The sequence below is a fragment of the Homarus americanus genome, unplaced genomic scaffold, assembly GCF_018991925.1.
Source record: "Homarus americanus isolate GMGI-L3 unplaced genomic scaffold, GMGI_Hamer_2.0 scaffold52512, whole genome shotgun sequence".
NCBI classification, from domain to species: domain Eukaryota; kingdom Metazoa; phylum Arthropoda; class Malacostraca; order Decapoda; family Nephropidae; genus Homarus; species Homarus americanus.
The window spans coordinates 2590428-2608399 of record NW_024735442.1 but is presented as its reverse complement, the minus strand read 5'-3'; the positions used below and the strand labels follow the sequence as shown (position 1 = coordinate 2608399).

Sequence of the window (17972 nt, the reverse complement as noted above, 5' to 3'; positions counted from 1 at the left end):
GTTACATTCCCACGAACCCAAGGCAGAGGTATAAAAACCTAAAAGGAACTCTTGAATAAACAATTTTGGTCCCCCATAAGAGGTAATATAGTGCTTTAAGAGGTAATACATATTGTGCTGAAGAACACCTTTCCAGATCAAACAGTAAAGGAGAAGTACAGGTAGTATATAAAATGACTAAGTTGTTTACAGTATTAATTTTATCCCCTCACTAATTCTGTCCATTACCGTCACCGTACCTTTAAAACTAATAATACACCACTAATATTTATACGCACCTAAGCCTACACCCTCCCCTAAAAAAAAAGGGGGTTAAACTGCGAAAATGTGTTCCTACACCCCGTGGTAACCTGTGTCTTCAAACGACGTCACATTAGTAGTATCACTATTTATGAATGAATGTAACAACCGACATGAATGGTGCATGGGTTTGCTATAGGTCATATAGGTTGGCCGTTTGGAGACACGGGTTGCCACAAGGGGTGTAAGGAACACATTTTCATAACTGTACGACTATGCCAAGTACTTAGTGCCAAATAAAGTAAAATCATATGCAGAAAGAGTAGAGTAATTAAAAGAAACGATGTTATTGCTATCTCTCTTTGAAAGGGACATGTTTACAGTCGAGGTACAGTTCTGTATACATCTTCACTATGGTAAGTGCATGATGCCATCCCAGGCAGTACTTTTTGCTAAGATCTTACTACAATTACAGTAAGTCAGAGCAACATTAATTCAAAGACCTTATGCTAAGGGTTAAGTTCAGGTCATAAATTCCAGAGGAAATTTCTTGATGCCAGAGGACCAAGTAAGAGAAAATATGAACATACAAGACTGTACTGTACTGTACTACAATTCCATTACTAGTTATATTCAAGTGCCCATCCTTCAGTTTAATAGATTTTTCAACAATTCCAGTTTTACTGCTTTTAATACCATTCTAGATTAAATTAATATAAAACAAACAAACAACAAAAATTTTGAACAGTATTTGTGAGAAAATGCACCCCCGTGGAATACTGAAACACCCCTCCCCCCAGGTTAAGTACCATTGTTATACAAGGTACACAAGTTCCAGTGCCCTGAATAATTTTTCATTGGTATACAGTACTGTATATCACAAAATTCATAAGAATTGTTCAAAATAACTGCCAACACCCTCTCATGCCTGTAAGTAGTGTAACATGTTACTCAACACTCATCCCAGCTCTTCCTCTGTGATGTTACCCAAGACCAAATGAACAGTTTCTTCCAGTGCACTACAAACGTTTGGCCACCTTATATAATATGTACCATGTGTGTTCTGTCCATATTGTATATCTTTAGTTTTTGTCTGCTTTAATTTGAGTAAAACAAACATCGTTATTAATACAACAGTATTATTATATAATTTGTTCTTGGAAATACGGTTACCATGCTACATGTGCATGTTGTAAAAAGTTATGATCCAACATAAAGTGATGTGAGAAAATTGATGTATACATGAAGTGTTTACAGAAGAGAAGGAAGTGGAGGAGGAAAATGAGGAAGAGAAGAGTTTAAACAAAAAGCCTTCTTCATAATGGCGGGAGATTAAAATACATATTACTGTACAGTACGGTACAATAAAATGTGGAAATAACTAGGGAAAGGGAAAAAAATTAAAAGAAGATAAATTTACATGTAGATTGCAAAAGAATACAAATACTGTACTGTACAATGCATCATAAATGGTTAAGTTGTGCAAAAATAAATAAATAAAAAATACATCTCTCAGTAACATTAGAAAAGAAGTTAGAAATACAGTACTGTACTGTACATGTACAGTATAGGGGAAAGAAAAAAATAATGTGTAGAGAACTTTTAATAGCTACAGTATACAAAGCTGCAAAACTGTAGAAGTCTGAGTTACCGGTAAGTGAAATTTCCCTACAATAATACTCTTTAGATTCTTCTTCTCCAGCAAGTTATTAAAAAATCTTCAAAGTGCAAACTGTACTGTACTGAAAATTACTGAATAAAAATTTAATCAAGTGCTTTCACCATCAATATCAAAGACCCTGCAAGGCAATTAGAAATTCTTAAACAACTTCTGAACACTAATGAAATGTCAAGTCTGACTATTCATTCATTCATTAACTTTTAATACAATGGCTTGAGTCATATGCAAAGATATAAAGTGTTTTTAACATTGGTATTCAATGTTGGAAAATAAGTTGCATCCCCCTCCCTCCGGTAAAGTAAGTTGTACCGAAAATCAAAAGCCAATGATATACTGTATACCACTTATGGTTTTAATAAATTAAGCATAACATAATAACAGGTACTGTACTGTACATTAGCACTAAAACAAAAAGAATTTATCACAATTCAACAATATGTAAATATCTTTACAGTATAGTATAGTATAGTATAGAAAAGTATAGTATAGTATAGTATAGTATAGTATAGTATAGTATAGTATAGTATAGTATAGTATAGTATAGTATAGTACAGTACAGTATGTAAATGTAAACACTAGCGTAGCTAGGGGGGGGGCGGTCCGCCCCGGGCGGCACTTTTGGGGAGCGGCACTTTTGGGTCTGCTCATCACCCATATCTGCAGCTACTGGAGACGTTAATCCATCCCTTTGTATCGGCGGCAAGTTAATCCTTGTCGTGTCTGACCTAACACCTGACCCACATCATCACGGCCACGTCATGAGCTACACCCTTGCTATGAGGCCCCCCGCCACACACACAACCTGTAACCTGTTGAGGATTAAGGAAACAACTTCAAACAAGTACGCCAGTGAGCTCATGTGGTGTGGGTCAGGTGTCAGGTCAGACACGACGAGGATTAACTTGCCGCCGATACAAAGGGAAGGATTAACGTCTCCAGTAGCTGCAAAACCATGCAGTCTCGGGTCATATCAGTTCATGTACAGCCGACCAATCCACCAGTTACAAGCAATTCACTTCAGTTCTGCACAAGTCTCCATCGTGACAAGACGATTGAGTCACTGTGCAATATGTATTTTTTGTGGGGGCACGGCGGGGGGGGGCAAACTCAAGGGCCGCCCCGGGCGGCACACACTCTAGCTACGCCACTGAATGTAAAACTTTATCTACTAGTCAATCCAATTCCCCCAACAAAGAAACTACAGAAGAAAATCCTGTTATTTGACCTTGTCAGAGATCTCGTGAACTGGGTTTCCCCAAGACACTAGATATCATCCAAATCTGCTGCTGTTCCACATAAAGACTCTTAGCCCAATAGATCCTCAGGATATTGTTTGCAACTTGCCTGTTTGCAAAGACATACGGAATGACAATATTTCTATGTCCCCTCCCATGGACCAATAACATTACAGATTTATATATTCTCTCGTCTTCACTCTTGCTTCTCTCCCACTCACACAGTTTTAATAAACACTTGAGATGAGGAATTAAATGGAGGAAGAAAGGAGCAAACAGATATTACGGAAATTAGAAGCAAATTAGGATTCCTGGCAATTATCGTTGTAATACAACTAAGATTATTCTGAATAAGTTATACGTATTGCACTTTCTGATTAATATTTTGCACCAAGTCATCAAAGAAATACTGGTTGACAAAGTAGCTGTGTAAGTATACTGTATACAAAAACAATCATGAATTGATAGATAACCTGATAATATTTATCTGTACAGTATATAAAATTAATAAAACTATAAGAGGCAATAGTGCAGGTTGAATGGGAGAACATCTGGGTTTATCAACAATTTGTTGCAAAACAGAGGAAAAAAAAACAATCCATTCATTATGCTGTTTCCATGCAAACAGGAATAATACTCACCAGTAATAAGTGTGCCCACATATGGCTCCTGAGCATTGATCACGTAAGGTGCACTAAAGGCTGCTGGTGGTGCTGCCAGACCTGCCAAAGGAGACAATGATTAGAACCGTGAACATCTAAAGTAAGTACAGTACAGGTAAGTTAAATTGACCAAGTTAAGAAACTTAATATATAGTAGAAAACTATTAAAAGTTTTTTAAGGGATGTGGCCGAACTGAAAATAACTATAGGAGCTGAAAACAAATTTCAGGTGACAATCATAGCATGAAAGATACAACAGTTTTAATTATTATAATATTTTAAATAATGTCCTGTAATTTCAAAGCTCAATGTAAAGATAAGGAATACTGTACAGTAGTTCAGAAAAGAGCCTCACATGAACAAATATGGATGGTGGTACAGATGAACAATGGCATTAAATAACAAGGGGGTGGGACATTCATAAAAATATACTGCACTCTACACTTCTGGCAGATTTGCAATAAAAATAATAAAATGTAAAACCCAAAAAATTTATTCAGCCTGAAGAACAGAAACAATGTACAAGTACAGTACAGTACCTCTATCACTGCAAAGTAACATAATAAATACTACACCCAGCATCTACAGGTAACTTTCACCTGCATCACAGCTTACCAATCTAAATGTTGGCCAAGAACTTTCACCACTCTCTTCTCCCTCTGCCTTAGGGGATCTTTACTTCAGGAAAAAAGTGTTTCTTAACATGATGTTACTATTGTGTACCCTGTACTGGACATAAATCTCTTTCCTAAATAAAAGCAATGTAAGATAAGAGGAGAGGGAGGTGGAAGTGTGTCTACGACCATGTGGCACTGGGTAGGTAGGTCCATTACAGGTCCAATGTTTGTATCACCAAACATTAGTATGCAATGTTGTCTAATTGTACCATTGTAAAAAGTACTGCGTGTCTCATTGAAGGTACATTATACAGGCACTGACTACAGGGGTATATTGTTATTTTTGTGATAATTTTTAATAGTCCTTAAAGAATAAAAAAAAAAGTCAAAGGTTTAGTTATACAGTATGTTAAGAAATTCTCCTTTTTATGTATCTCACAAAGTCTGTTTTACACAATTATACTGTACCTGAATACAATATATATATATATATATATATATATATATATATATATATATATATATATATATATATATATATATATATATATATATATATATATATATATATATATATATATATATACACACACACACACTTGAAGTATTGTATCCATCTTTCTCCCTCCCTTAATCTCCATGACCATGACACAACTCTACATTTTGAGAACAGTGCCTGTACTTGTACACTATTAACTTGAGGTCTAACACACAGCGTAACCCCTTCTTGTAATTCCCATTTAAAGACTACATGCTACCTGATTAATGATTCCCATTTACAAACCAGTACGATCCAGTATTAAGTCAGTGAATATAACAAGGTTAGCAGGGAGGATCCCACATTAAAAAGCTACAATTACGAAAACAGTAGTGCTTGTACTGTACCAGGGGGATGTTGGTACAGTACCTGTAATAGCAATATTTGCCACAGCATCTGAAATTTTAATCTTGTGCACTAACAATCTCTCTCTGCCTTTGCAGACTAATAATAAATATCCTGATCTATGTAAAAAAAAACAATATCTGAAGGTTTTAAAAATGCACCCTGTATCTAAATAGCCACTGCTAGTTTTCCTAACATTATACTATATCATTACTCCACAAAATACACAAATATTCTTTGGCTATCAAAACTGAAACAGACACCTGATTTTGCTTCGGGGAATTAATAATGAAGCCTGACTATAAATACATAACATTATTTGTAACATTCTTAAGCAGTTATTATATGAAGTTGACAAACTTTTCACACTAATTGTAGCTCTCGACTCTTGAGTATCTGACTAGAGCAGGGGTCACCAAACTTTTTTCACAGTGGGCCGGATAACTGAAAGAATGACGAGCGCGGGCCGCATAATCATTCTGTTCAATACATGCAAGCCAAAACGAAAGCCATGGAAACCATGGTAACGTCAGAGCGTAGGCGGAGCTACCACGGCGGGCCTGATGAACTGATGTCGCGGGCGGGTCCGGCCCGCGGGCCGTAGTTTGGTGACCCCTGGACTAGAGGTATGACATATCAATCCCATTTCCCTTCAGTTACCAACTGTTACAAAAAAATTTAATTTACTATGTACAGCAAGTCCTCGTTTAGCGTTGCCCCCAATAACGTTGTTTCGTTATAACGTCGCTATTCTTTAGATACCCACGGACTACTTTGTATGGTGCATCACCCTCTCTCATCTTGGTGTGCTACGCTGTCACCAGCGGAGCATCACAGCGTCGCCAGTCTTTGTTAAGCTACCACAGCGTTCGTGCGTGTTTAAGTGTTGTTGCTCTTAATACTGTACTCTAACCATTCAAAGTGGCTTCCAAGCGCCCATCAAGTGCTACTGATGCTAATGTTGTGAAGAAGCAACGTAACACCATTAGCCTTGCTACGAAAATGGAGGTTTTAAACCAGGAGGAGGAGCCACCCGCCGGGTCTCAGTGACTCGCCACCCTCCTCCTCCTCTCCCGCCCTACTACCCACCACACACTCGCTCCACCACCTCCGTCCATCAGTGAGTACAATACAAAATGATTTAGTTTATTTATACAGTCAACCCTCACTTTACACGGTTAATGTAACCCACAGGGTACCGCGGAAAGTGAGAAACGCGTAAAGTGAATAGCATAACATGGGATTAAATGAAATAGAGACCAGCTGACCCCCAAACTCCACTTTTTCCAACACAATACCTATGTTCTAGTAAAAATAACATCTTAATTTTATGATGGTACATGCACACAATTAATACTTAAGAGAAATACAGTCGCCAAGTTAATGTCCATTCAAATAATGGACTCCACTCCCTCCCCCTCTTCTCACAGTACACTCCCTGGCTCTTCCCTCTGAGAAATTTTTGGGGGAAAACCAGGTATAGTAATAAATAATACCTCAAACTAAAGTTAGGATAATATAATTGACACTGCTGGATTCCTTGTAAGACCAGGAATATTTTGAATACAAATGTCATATATTTTGCACAAAAGATAACATATTTACTCAGAGTAAACATTATATCTAAAATTTGTATGTCTAATGCAAAATATATGTTGTTTATATTCAAAATGATCATCAAATTGTAAAAATTCCAGCAATGCAAATTATATTCTGGCCGGGTAATTTGTATGAATTTTATGAGCTAAAACAAGTATCTTCAGTTAATAAAAAAAAAAATATTCTTCACACGTGCCAGGTGGTCGGTCGCCCGTCCCTCCCTCCCTACCAGATGAATGTGTGGGAATACCAAACTGTTTACCTTTTTAGTAATAAATAATAAATCAGACTAAAGTTAGGATAATATAATTGACATTGCTGGATTCCTTGTAAGACCAGGAATATTTTGAATATAAATGTCATATATTTTGCACAAAAGATAACATATTTACTCAGAGTAAACATTATATCTAAAATTTGTATGTCTAATGCAAAATCTATGATGTTTATATTCAAAATGATCATCAAATTGTAAGAATTCCAGCAATGTAAATTATATTCTGGCCAGATAATTTGTATGAATTTTATGAGCTAAATAAAAAATTATACTTCACCCGTGTAAAGGGGGTACACCCACCGCGGAATGTGAGCATCCTGGGTCCTGGCAGGGCACCGTGGAAACGCGGAATGTGGGACCGCGTTAAGTGAGAGTTGACTGTATATATATTTTCTATAAAAATGCCATTGAATTTCTGTATATGTAATGTATTTTATGGGGCAAAGGGGGGCTGGGGGAACGTAACTCCCATATTTTATCTACTTCTTATGGGGAACATTGATTCCGTTAACGTCACGGTTTTCAGGAACGGAACCACGACGTTAAGCGAGGACTTACTGTATTACCTTTCCCTCCCTCATTGTGCTGAATTCTGATTCCAATTACATTTACAGCTTTTTCTAAGCAAAAGCTTACAATTCCACAAATTTCCTTACTGTACAGTAGGGTGGTCCAAATTATAGGGTGAAAATTTGAAAGTTGTTTGAACCAAGCGAGCACATGGTGCCCTCGTTGCACTTCATGTACACTAGCTTTGTATAAAAGTTGAAGAAAATTGGATGATGTTTAGGGGTCCCGCAAAACGTTTGCTCTGGTCACACAATTCAACTCGTCCATCACCAAGGATGAGACTCAGCATCTCCTGAAAGTTGTAGCTCAACACAGGAAGGATGTGCCCTCCATGTCAAAAGTAGCTCAACACAGGAAGGATGTGCCCTCCATGTCAAAAGCTGTCTTCCTGAAATACTTAGAATCTACAGACAACGATGCCTTTCCCTTTCCTTGAGCTTGAGATAACTATAATTTTTTTGTGACGACCTGGAAGTTGAAGTTGTGTGGGACCCCTGAATATTGAGATAAACTGAAATTTTGCCCGAAGACATGTTATGGGTAAAGGTATTAGGGCGACATGTCTAAATTAAAATTCTAACTTTTAATTTTTGGACCACCCTATGTGTACAGTGTATTAAATGCAATGCAGTTTTAGTCTGTATCCATTGAATTAATTTCTTGTTTTTTCTTATACAAGTCCAAATAGGTAAATTTCTGCACTTTTTTCACATATCCACTAATATATGTAAGTGAAGTTAAAGTAATTAATTTACTTGTAATGTGATTACTATATTTTACAATCTAGTGGCTGTGTATATTTGGTGTAATGAACCACAATTTTTATTTACAATTTATTTTTGCTCTAATTCTACTTTGAGGGAAAAATTAAAGTGCAGTCCTACATGTTTTTCACCAATCAAAATAATAGTGTGCACAGAGATACCCAACGGCAGCCCCTACACAGGTAAGTACCGTACAGTAAACAGATAATTCAATCCCTTACGTAGACAAAACATTGTATAAATAACCTACGACCCCCCCCCCTTTACTTTTCTTAGTTTTATAAAGTCAAAGTTCGTAAAATAATTGTCCAATTTGGAATTAATCATTTAAAATTTCTTAATACAGTACTCCAAACATCCCATTGGCTCTTAGGAAAAAAAAAATGTGATACAGTGTTCACTCACACACACAGTACAGTGCTGTACAGTACAGTATTTGAAGTTTCTGCAGTCTTAAGTTATGAGGTGGACAGAGTTTGTAGTTGGCTGGCAATTTTAATTTATGTTTTTTGTCAAGGACTGGGAATGCACTTTCCTCATTTGTAATTAGGTACAGTACAGTACAGTACAGTACACAAAAAACTAAGAGCAGAATTTTAAGGCAACATTCTCGTAAAAGTATTCGTGTTCATTAATGATCTGGATCTCTTAAACTAATAACATCCTTCTCACCTTTCTCAGGCAATTATGATATAGTCTAGCAATAAAAAAATCCTAACAAGAAATTAATAAATTACCAAGGACACCTAAAAAAATCATTGTCCTGTACCGTACTGTATTACACTTTTAAATATCAGGGTAAAAAGATGTGTATACTGTACTAAACTGTACCATATTACACTTTAAAATATAATGGTGAAAAGATGTGTACCGTACTATAAATGGCAAGCAGTCCAAGGTAGTGTTTGCCCAAGCTCATAGTTAACACTTTTTTGGGGAGCTCACATAATTAGCAAAATGGAATATGTCTGGTCTATTGCAGGTGGCATGGTTTATAAAGCTGAAATGGTGATCTGCTTATATCGACAATAAATTCATATTTACTGACAACCAGGATCTGTATACAGTAATATCAATGTCCATATGTAATAAAAAAAGACAAGAAAGAAAAATTACAGGAATTGCAGTTCTTATTAGACACACTTAACACTATCATTAAGCTGTGCAAACAACATTATCAAGACAGGGCAGGTGGTGCACAGAGGGCTAAAAGATGCTAACAAGCTTCCAACATTTAAGACTGATAAACAGCCAGTTCTATGACTTAGGTGTCTGGCTTAACATTGTTTGACTCAATATTGTACTCACGAAAAATAAATTAAATACATAATCATAAAAAAATGGTGTAAAATGCACTAACAATAAAAATAAAAATAATTCAGTCTAAAATGGCACACAAAATGAGAAACATAGTTCAGTTAACATGTTATACACCAGTTTATTGTTATTACACCAATTTTCAGTGTTCACAAATACAAATGATTGAAAAAAGGTCAGAAGCAGTTTGATTGGGTGATCACATTTATTTCCCCTTAGTGAGATTATTAGTAAATGTATATTTGACATAGATGAAGACTTGTAACCTAGAAATATAACTGTTCAAGTTTAGTGTAAGGTTAATTGACCTCCACAACAATACAGTATAATGAACTGTAAGTGATTGCTTTTAAAACATTCACAATGCCAATACCTACTAAGTCATTCAAATTCATCAGTAATTTTTACTGCATGTACATTTGAACTTGTGATACTATGTTCTTTCTCTGAACTTCCCTTAATGTGCAAGCCACCAGCAAAAAGGTCTTCAAGCTGAAAATGTAAACAAACCTGTTTGGCCAAGTGTGTTTTCTACATTCCCTAATGAAACCTTATGTACACCTCTATCTTCCTATTCCTGGTTTCCATCTAATCACTCTAGCCCTTTGCTTCACCCTCATAAACTGTCATTACAATGCTGACTCACATAATAACCTCCACATGTCCAACCCACCCACAGGTACATCTCCAAACCCATTTTTAAAGATTGGGTGTCCTTAGCCAACCTCAGAGTTCATTAAGCCATGTACAGTTGCGCCCAGATCAAGTGTTCCACCCCTCGGTGGTCTTTCCTAACGTGTGGCAACGTCGGAATCACTGTGAATGAATCCCCACGTTAAGTATTTCTTAGTCAAGTGATTCTTTGACATTGCCACATGTTCGGAAGGAACACCCGAGAGGTGGAACACTATATCCAGGGGCAACTGTAGAGTTGCAGAAATGTGTTTCTACGCCCCCTGTGGTAACCCATGCCTCCAAACGGCAATGTTGCAGTATTAGTAGTATCACTGTTTATGAATGAATGGGTAATGTTCATGTAACGACGGACGTGATTGGTGTAGGTTTGCTATAGGTCGGCAGTTTGGAGACAGGTTACCACAGGGTGTGTAGGAACACATTTCTGCAACGGTACCTTCCCATTTGTTAAAACCAGGGAGATTCCTCAAATATTTTATTTCAGTAGCTTCAATTCTAGAGGTGCCTAGTCCATGTCCATACATCTCTTCACTGGAATTAGGATAGGGACAAATTTCTCAATGAATACAATTTTCCAGTACCTGTACCATTAACTTGGTCTACATCAGATGGGTCATTTTGCACAAACCCACCCCATGCCCTACAATTATTTAGCCTTTTCCAATACATCACTAAGCCTGATCTTCAAATTCAATATACCTTTATTGAGTACAACTTCATTATCCATTTTTAATCCAATATCGGCTGCTCTTACCTCTTCTTTGAATATTATATTCTGAATTAAGTTTCTTTCTTCATCCTTCTATCCCCAGGTATGATAACAACCTCTCCCTCCCATCTTTGAATACTACTTGCCCTTCTAAATGCTCCTCCCATCATTCAATACCTCAAGACAGGAGACTTCCCCCAACACCGCTTACTTATTATCTCTTAGTTTCTCCCCATGTTTCCTTTCTTATCATTTTCTAAAATAACCTAGTCTTATGTAACCTTTCATTAATTTTACTCCCATTTTATATTTACCCTCCTTTACCTGCCTCTTACTCTAACTAATGTAATCGAATTTGTCCTACCATTTCTTCAGGAACATTCATCAGTAAACAATTAAGAAACAGTACAGTATACAGTATTCTTATCCTTAACTGCCTCCATCTCTTCACGCCACCACAAACAGCCACATTTAACACATCCAGCCTTCTCCTTACTTTCTTACCACACTCACTTTTCATCACAGCGTTTCCTCTGAAAAATCACCTCATATTATTCTTTCCTTATTGTTGTACCTAATCTGATTTCTGAAGTTTTCCCAGTAACCTCAAATCATTTTAATTTTATGACTTGAACAGCCCCATACTTATTAGTTGTGCTGCCAATTCTTCCTTCCTGGTTCCCTAAACTAATACAGCACTATGTAATCTGTCAATGCCTTGTAAATCTTCTCCCCAAAAGAATCAACCTCTGAATGTCTGTTAAATACAAGTGAATTCTGTTAGGGATTTGTCCTTTGCATTTAAACTTGGCATGCTTTGTTTTCCCATGATATCCATCACACATTTCCTTCTTATACAATCTTATCCTCCCAGTACAGTACAATGTCCTTTGTTTTCTTCTGAACAAATATCTCTAAAACTAAAATAAATTTCAGAACTATTCATATTCTCCTCTTATCTACTCTTTTTCACAGAAACATAAGTACAGTACAATAATGTAGCATATTTATTCATCCCAATTTACTTTCCACTGGCTATTGAAGCAAAATTTTTGGGACGAAGTTGGATAGGCACATGGAAGTGCTGGGATGGGTGTGAAAGGGATCTGCCCTGTATGGGCCAGTCGGCCTCCTGCAGTATCCCACTTTCTTATGTTCTTATGTTCTAAATATAAACAGCAGAATTAAGGTGAGTCTACTGATTTAAGTACATAAATAAAAAGTACAGTACTGTAAAAACTGTCATCATACTGTAGATATCTTTAAAATATAACATACATAATGTTATGTACAGTACTCCAGTACAGTACTATATCTTGAAAGCCACTAGCATACACTAATGAACATTTAGGGATTGCCATAAAAAGTACTGTATCTATATGGACGCTCGGACCATGCAAAAATTTTCAGGTTTTAATTAATTGAGGGAAGAGCTAATGAGACGGTTAAAAAAGGGAATGAAGCCGTATTTTAAGGTCACTTAACTAACAAGTTAATGTGATGATCATAATAACAAGGCTGTGTAGACAAGTCAATACCTGTACTAACAAGTACACATAATAAAGCTGCAAGAATAGAAACCAATAATGTTGAGTGAGAATATAACAAAAGGTTAGTGGTGGTTAATACAAATGGCCAGCATGGGAATTAATACTTCAAGCCAATAAAAAAGTTAAACTGGGAACATTGCAGCATAAACAAATCAACTAGCCAGAGTGGTGGACACAATTGCCAATGAGGAGTTCAGTACAAATTACCAGTGTGCAAGTCTGTACAAGTTACTAGTGTGGTGCTTGAAACAACTGCTAATGTTCAGGTCAATACAATTTGTGAAGAGATAATTTTATTTTACCTGTGTACACAACCAACCAGGAATCAATACTGTACACTTGGCCAATGTAAAGGTTTATACAACACAAATGACCCATTTAGAGATTAATATGAAGCAACTTGTCAGTGTGATCATTAACTCAATGCTGAACATGGTAGTAAATAAATTACACACAGTAAATGTATTTAATGAGAAATATTTCAATAATTGACAGAATATCCAGGCAATATCCTCTCCACATTTCTTTTTTATTCCCCAGAAATGCCAGTTTTCAATTGAATTTTCCAAAACTTAGAATTGCACTGTATGTGTACTGTACATTAATATAGACTGGAGATATGTAATGTACCGGTAGATGTAAAGATGGTTGTATACTCTGAAGAGTTCTTGATTTATCTATAAATCTGTCCAAAGTTTAAATAATATTTGTATCTACCAGTTTTCAATGTATACTGTATTTAAAAGTCACTTGGTAAAAATGTTGCACTGTGTATGGATGGTAATATACACTATGGCTTACCAATGGTTTAGTTCAGATAAACATGTCTGCCAGTCCCAATTACAGTATAATACAGTACAGGGCTGGGGTGTAATGTCATATTCATAGTGCCTTCTAATCCCAGTCAACATAATTACGTAATTTCCCATTATTGTATGCAACCCCAATTATGTGCACGTGTTATTTGATTGGAACCCTATCATCATTTGCCTTCTCCGTGCTAAGCACTGTATATATGTAGACATATATACAGTACTGTAGTAAGTAGACTTAATGAAGATAATGTTATCAGTAATACTCCCCTTCATAGAACACACTGCCACATATACCTTACATACTCCATCACAATGTTAAGAAAGGCAATAAATTGCTGCAAAAACAATTGAAAAGTCTTGTTCAAAGGTAAAAAAAATAATGTGATTACCTTATGTGGATCATCATTGCAGGACTATCTTATGTAGGGGCCATCTTTGTGTGTGTGTGTGTGTGTGTGTGTGTGGAAAAAGGGCAGTGTGTGTGTTTGTTTTGACCCCCTCCTCAAAATACTGTGTGGTTCAATATTGTACAACTATCCATTGTGGGGGGTCAATATTTTACAACCATCCATTGTGGGGGGTCAATATTTAACAACCATCCATTGTGGGGAGTCAATATTTAACAATTATCAAGTGTGCAGGTCAATATTCTACAACTATCTACTGGGGGGTCAATATTTTACAACCATCCATTGTGGGGGGTCAATATTTAACAATTATCAAGTGTGTGGGTCAATATTTTACAACTATCCAGTGTGTGGGTCAATATTCTACAACTATCTACTGGGGGGTCAATATTTTACAACCATCCAATGTGGGGGCCAATATTTTACAACCATCCATTGTGAGGGTCAATATTTTACAACTATCCAGTGTGTGGGTCAATATTCTACAACTATCTACTGGGGGGTCAATATTTACAACCATCCATTGTGGGGGTCAATATTTTACAACCATCCATTGTGGGGGTCAATATTTTACAACCATCGATTGTGGGGGTCAATATTTTACAACTATCAAGTGTGGGGGGTCAATATTTTACAACCATCCATTGTGGGGTCAATATTTACAACTATCAAGTGTGGGGGTCCATATTTTACAAGTATCCAGTGTGGGGTCAAAATTTTACAACTATCGAGTGTGGGGGTCAATATTTTACAACTATCCAGTGTGGGGTCAATATTTTACAACTATCAAGTGTGGGGGTCCATATTTTACAAGTATCCAGTGTGGGGTCAATATTTTACAACTATCCAGTGTGGGGACAAAATTTTACAACTATCCAGTGTGTGGGTCAATATTTTACAACTATCCAGTGTGGGGGGTCAATATTTTTATCCAGTGTGGGGTGTGGGGACAATATTTTACAACTATCAAGTGGGGTCCATATTTTACAAGTATCCAGTGTGGGGTCAATATTTTACAACTATCCAGTGGGTCAACATTTTTCAACTATCAGTGTGGGTCCATATTTTACAACTATCCAGTGTCAATATCCAGTGTTTTACAACTATCCAGTGGGGGTCAATATTTTACAACTATCCAGTGTGGGGGTCAATATTTTACAACTATCCAGTGTGGGGGTCAATATTTTACAGCTATCCAGTGTGGGGGTCAATATTTTACAACTATCCAGTGTGGGGGTCAATATTTTACAACTATCCAGTGTGGGGGTCAATATTTTACAACTATCCAGTGTGGGTGGTCAATATTTTACAACTATCCAGTGTGGGGGTCAATATTTTACAACTATCCAGTGTGGGGGTCAATATTTTACAACTATCCAGTGTGGGGGTCAATATTTTACAACTATCCAGTGTGGGGGTCAATATTTTACAACTATCCAGTGTGGGGGTCAATATTTTACAACTATCCAGTGTGGGGGTCAATATTTTACAACTATCCAGTGCTGGGTCAATATTCAGCCCATCCTCATTGTCGAACAGGACATGCCTAGCTAGTTATAAGGTAAATATATAGCATGTTGACTTGACTGTCTAGTGATTAATGACAGACTGGTCGCATGGTCAGGTCAATACAGAGCAATCTAATTTCAAGAGCATTAGATTTAGTTATGTAACTCCTACTTGGAACCAAATAAGGCGAACCTCGCTAAGACGATGAACATTTATCATCTTCTGAACAAACAAGTATCTTGAACCAAAACTTATCTTAGTATGACAATGACAAGTGGTTTCCGTCATATCTGATACCGGCATGATCATTCAGTGACGAGACACACACCTCTGTCTTGAGGTGAGATGTAATAATTTTTTAATAAACAAAACTGATAGACTCAGGTGCATATGTATAATGCTCATTACCGGCAAGCATAGTTTACTTCATCAAATTCTCTTCACCAGTGCACCTAAACTATTAATCGTATCCAAAAGGCACAGCAATAACATGCATGTGATACCTACCTTGACAAGGGTACACAATACAGTATATCCATTATCTACGGTTGTGAAATTATGATATGTAGTGGCAGCTTGCGAGAAGTTGAGGGGTATTGTGGCCTGGCCTCGTGAATGCCGCACAGTGCATGTGGTTCTATACGAGTCTCTTACTTAGGGTCCATCACTGAGGCAGATGTCAATCAGGATTCAACACAGAAACCACTACACTCCCTCTCTCCCATACAGCAATGTCCCATCATGTCATTTGTATATTTCTATTCAAATTACAACGCAAGAGAACGATAAGCAAGCTAAACCCAAAGTTGGTATTATTTACATTAACTTTCTATACTTGAATTAAATAATTTTAATTTGGTCAAAGCAACTGCCACTTGAATTACGAATGAAAAACACAATATTAGCATCAGGGTATTTGTGGAACATGCATATTCATCCGACAATTATCACACCATGATATCATTTTAGCGCTGCACTAAATCTAATTACCGTCACAACCTTTCCAACACAAACAGTCCCGTAGGCTCACCTGCCACTCACACAGCCTATTACGAGAACGTTGCGGCCACCCAATTTCACCTGTCGCTAGTAACTTTATTTCTCTGAAGATACTGTAGTTACTTTTTTTATTTTAGAGAGGGAGAGAGAGTAGCTAGTGCCTTATACAACTACTGAGAGTGACATTAAGTTGACATGCTGGGTGATAAATGGGGGAGGGCAGTGGCAGGAAGGTGGGGGGGGGGGGGTAATGGCGTAGTGTAGGGGGTAAGTGGTGGTGGTGGCAGACTGGATGGGTGGGTGAGGTAGGAAGGTTGAGTGGGTGAGAGCGGTGCGCATGACCACCTATCGTAGAGAGAGGCTGGCAGGAAATGAAGAGCTCACCGCCCTGCCACAACACGCACTTCCTACCGTCACATCACCGTAACTGTCATTTAGCGACAACTCACAAAACACAGGAACAAACATTCAACCACCACCAGTGAGCCTCAAACTCACACACGAACTTGCTCGCTCGGCATCACGCGCCTTGCACCCCCTCCCTAACACACCAATATCCACTCTAACAATGAACCCGACTGTGTGTAATCTAATAAGGACGTCTGGAGAAGGACCAAAACCTAACTCAAGACTGCATGCTGGCCGTCTACACATAACAAGTGTCGATATACTTACCCTGCTGTTGGGCAGCTTGTGCGGCCAAGTACTGCTGTTGGGCGAGTAGTTGGATCTGCTGGTGGTTGGGCCCTCCCTGTTGTTGTTGTTGCTGAGCATTTCGGAACAACTGCTGAAAAGAAAAGTTAACGCAAATAAGAACATTGAAGCTTAAGTTGTGTTTGTGACATACTGTACTTTTATGACTCATGAGCACAAAGATCAATAAACGTCCCAAAAGGTGAAGAAAAAAAAACACCCAACATATTGACAACTAATCGAGGAATCCTATGAGACGTTTATAATCTAATTTATCTACCTTAGATATTTTGCTTATTCGTACTAGCGATATTTTTTAAGACAAAAACCGAAAGAACAGGTGCACATCAATAGGCCCCTGCACACAAATTTTACCTTTTTTAGTTTAGCTCCGTCGTAATCAATGAGAGACTTGGTGATGTCCAGGTGGAAGCTGTACTTCTTTTCCTTAAGCTTCATCGTTAACAATCTATGGCACAGGTCACTCACTCGCTACAGAATATCACGCCTCTTACTCAATGTTTCTCTCACCATGTTATAAATAAAATCGTATACGTGTTTCCATAGTTCAGAACAATGTGTCCATCACATACCAGTTGCATGAAATAAACACTGGTAAATAAATCAATGAGATCACACACACTCAATTTCTGTTCCCATTTTTTGGATTACTTTAACGTCCCAGTTTTTTATATAATGTACGTCCTAAAGAAAACAAAAATGAAATAGATGAGTTTGGTTAACAGCGT

The 17972-nt window shown here is 37.3% G+C and overlaps 1 protein-coding gene across 8 annotated transcripts in view; it reads right to left on the bottom strand.

Annotated features, from left to right (window-relative positions):
* LOC121870991 (pumilio homolog 2-like) overlaps nt 1-17972 on the bottom strand; it is a 284265-nt gene that overhangs the window by 22850 nt on the left and 243443 nt on the right. For 7 of the 8 annotated variants that reach the window (XM_042373000.1, XM_042373003.1, XM_042372998.1 and 4 more), the window contains 2 exons: nt 17206-17317; nt 3798-3878 (listed from right to left, as the gene is read on the bottom strand). In XM_042373000.1, the coding sequence (XP_042228934.1) occupies nt 3798-3878; nt 17206-17317 (193 nt within the window). The remainder of the gene's footprint in view (nt 1-3797; nt 3879-17205; nt 17318-17972) is intronic. The other variant, XM_042372999.1, reaches the window with a different exon arrangement.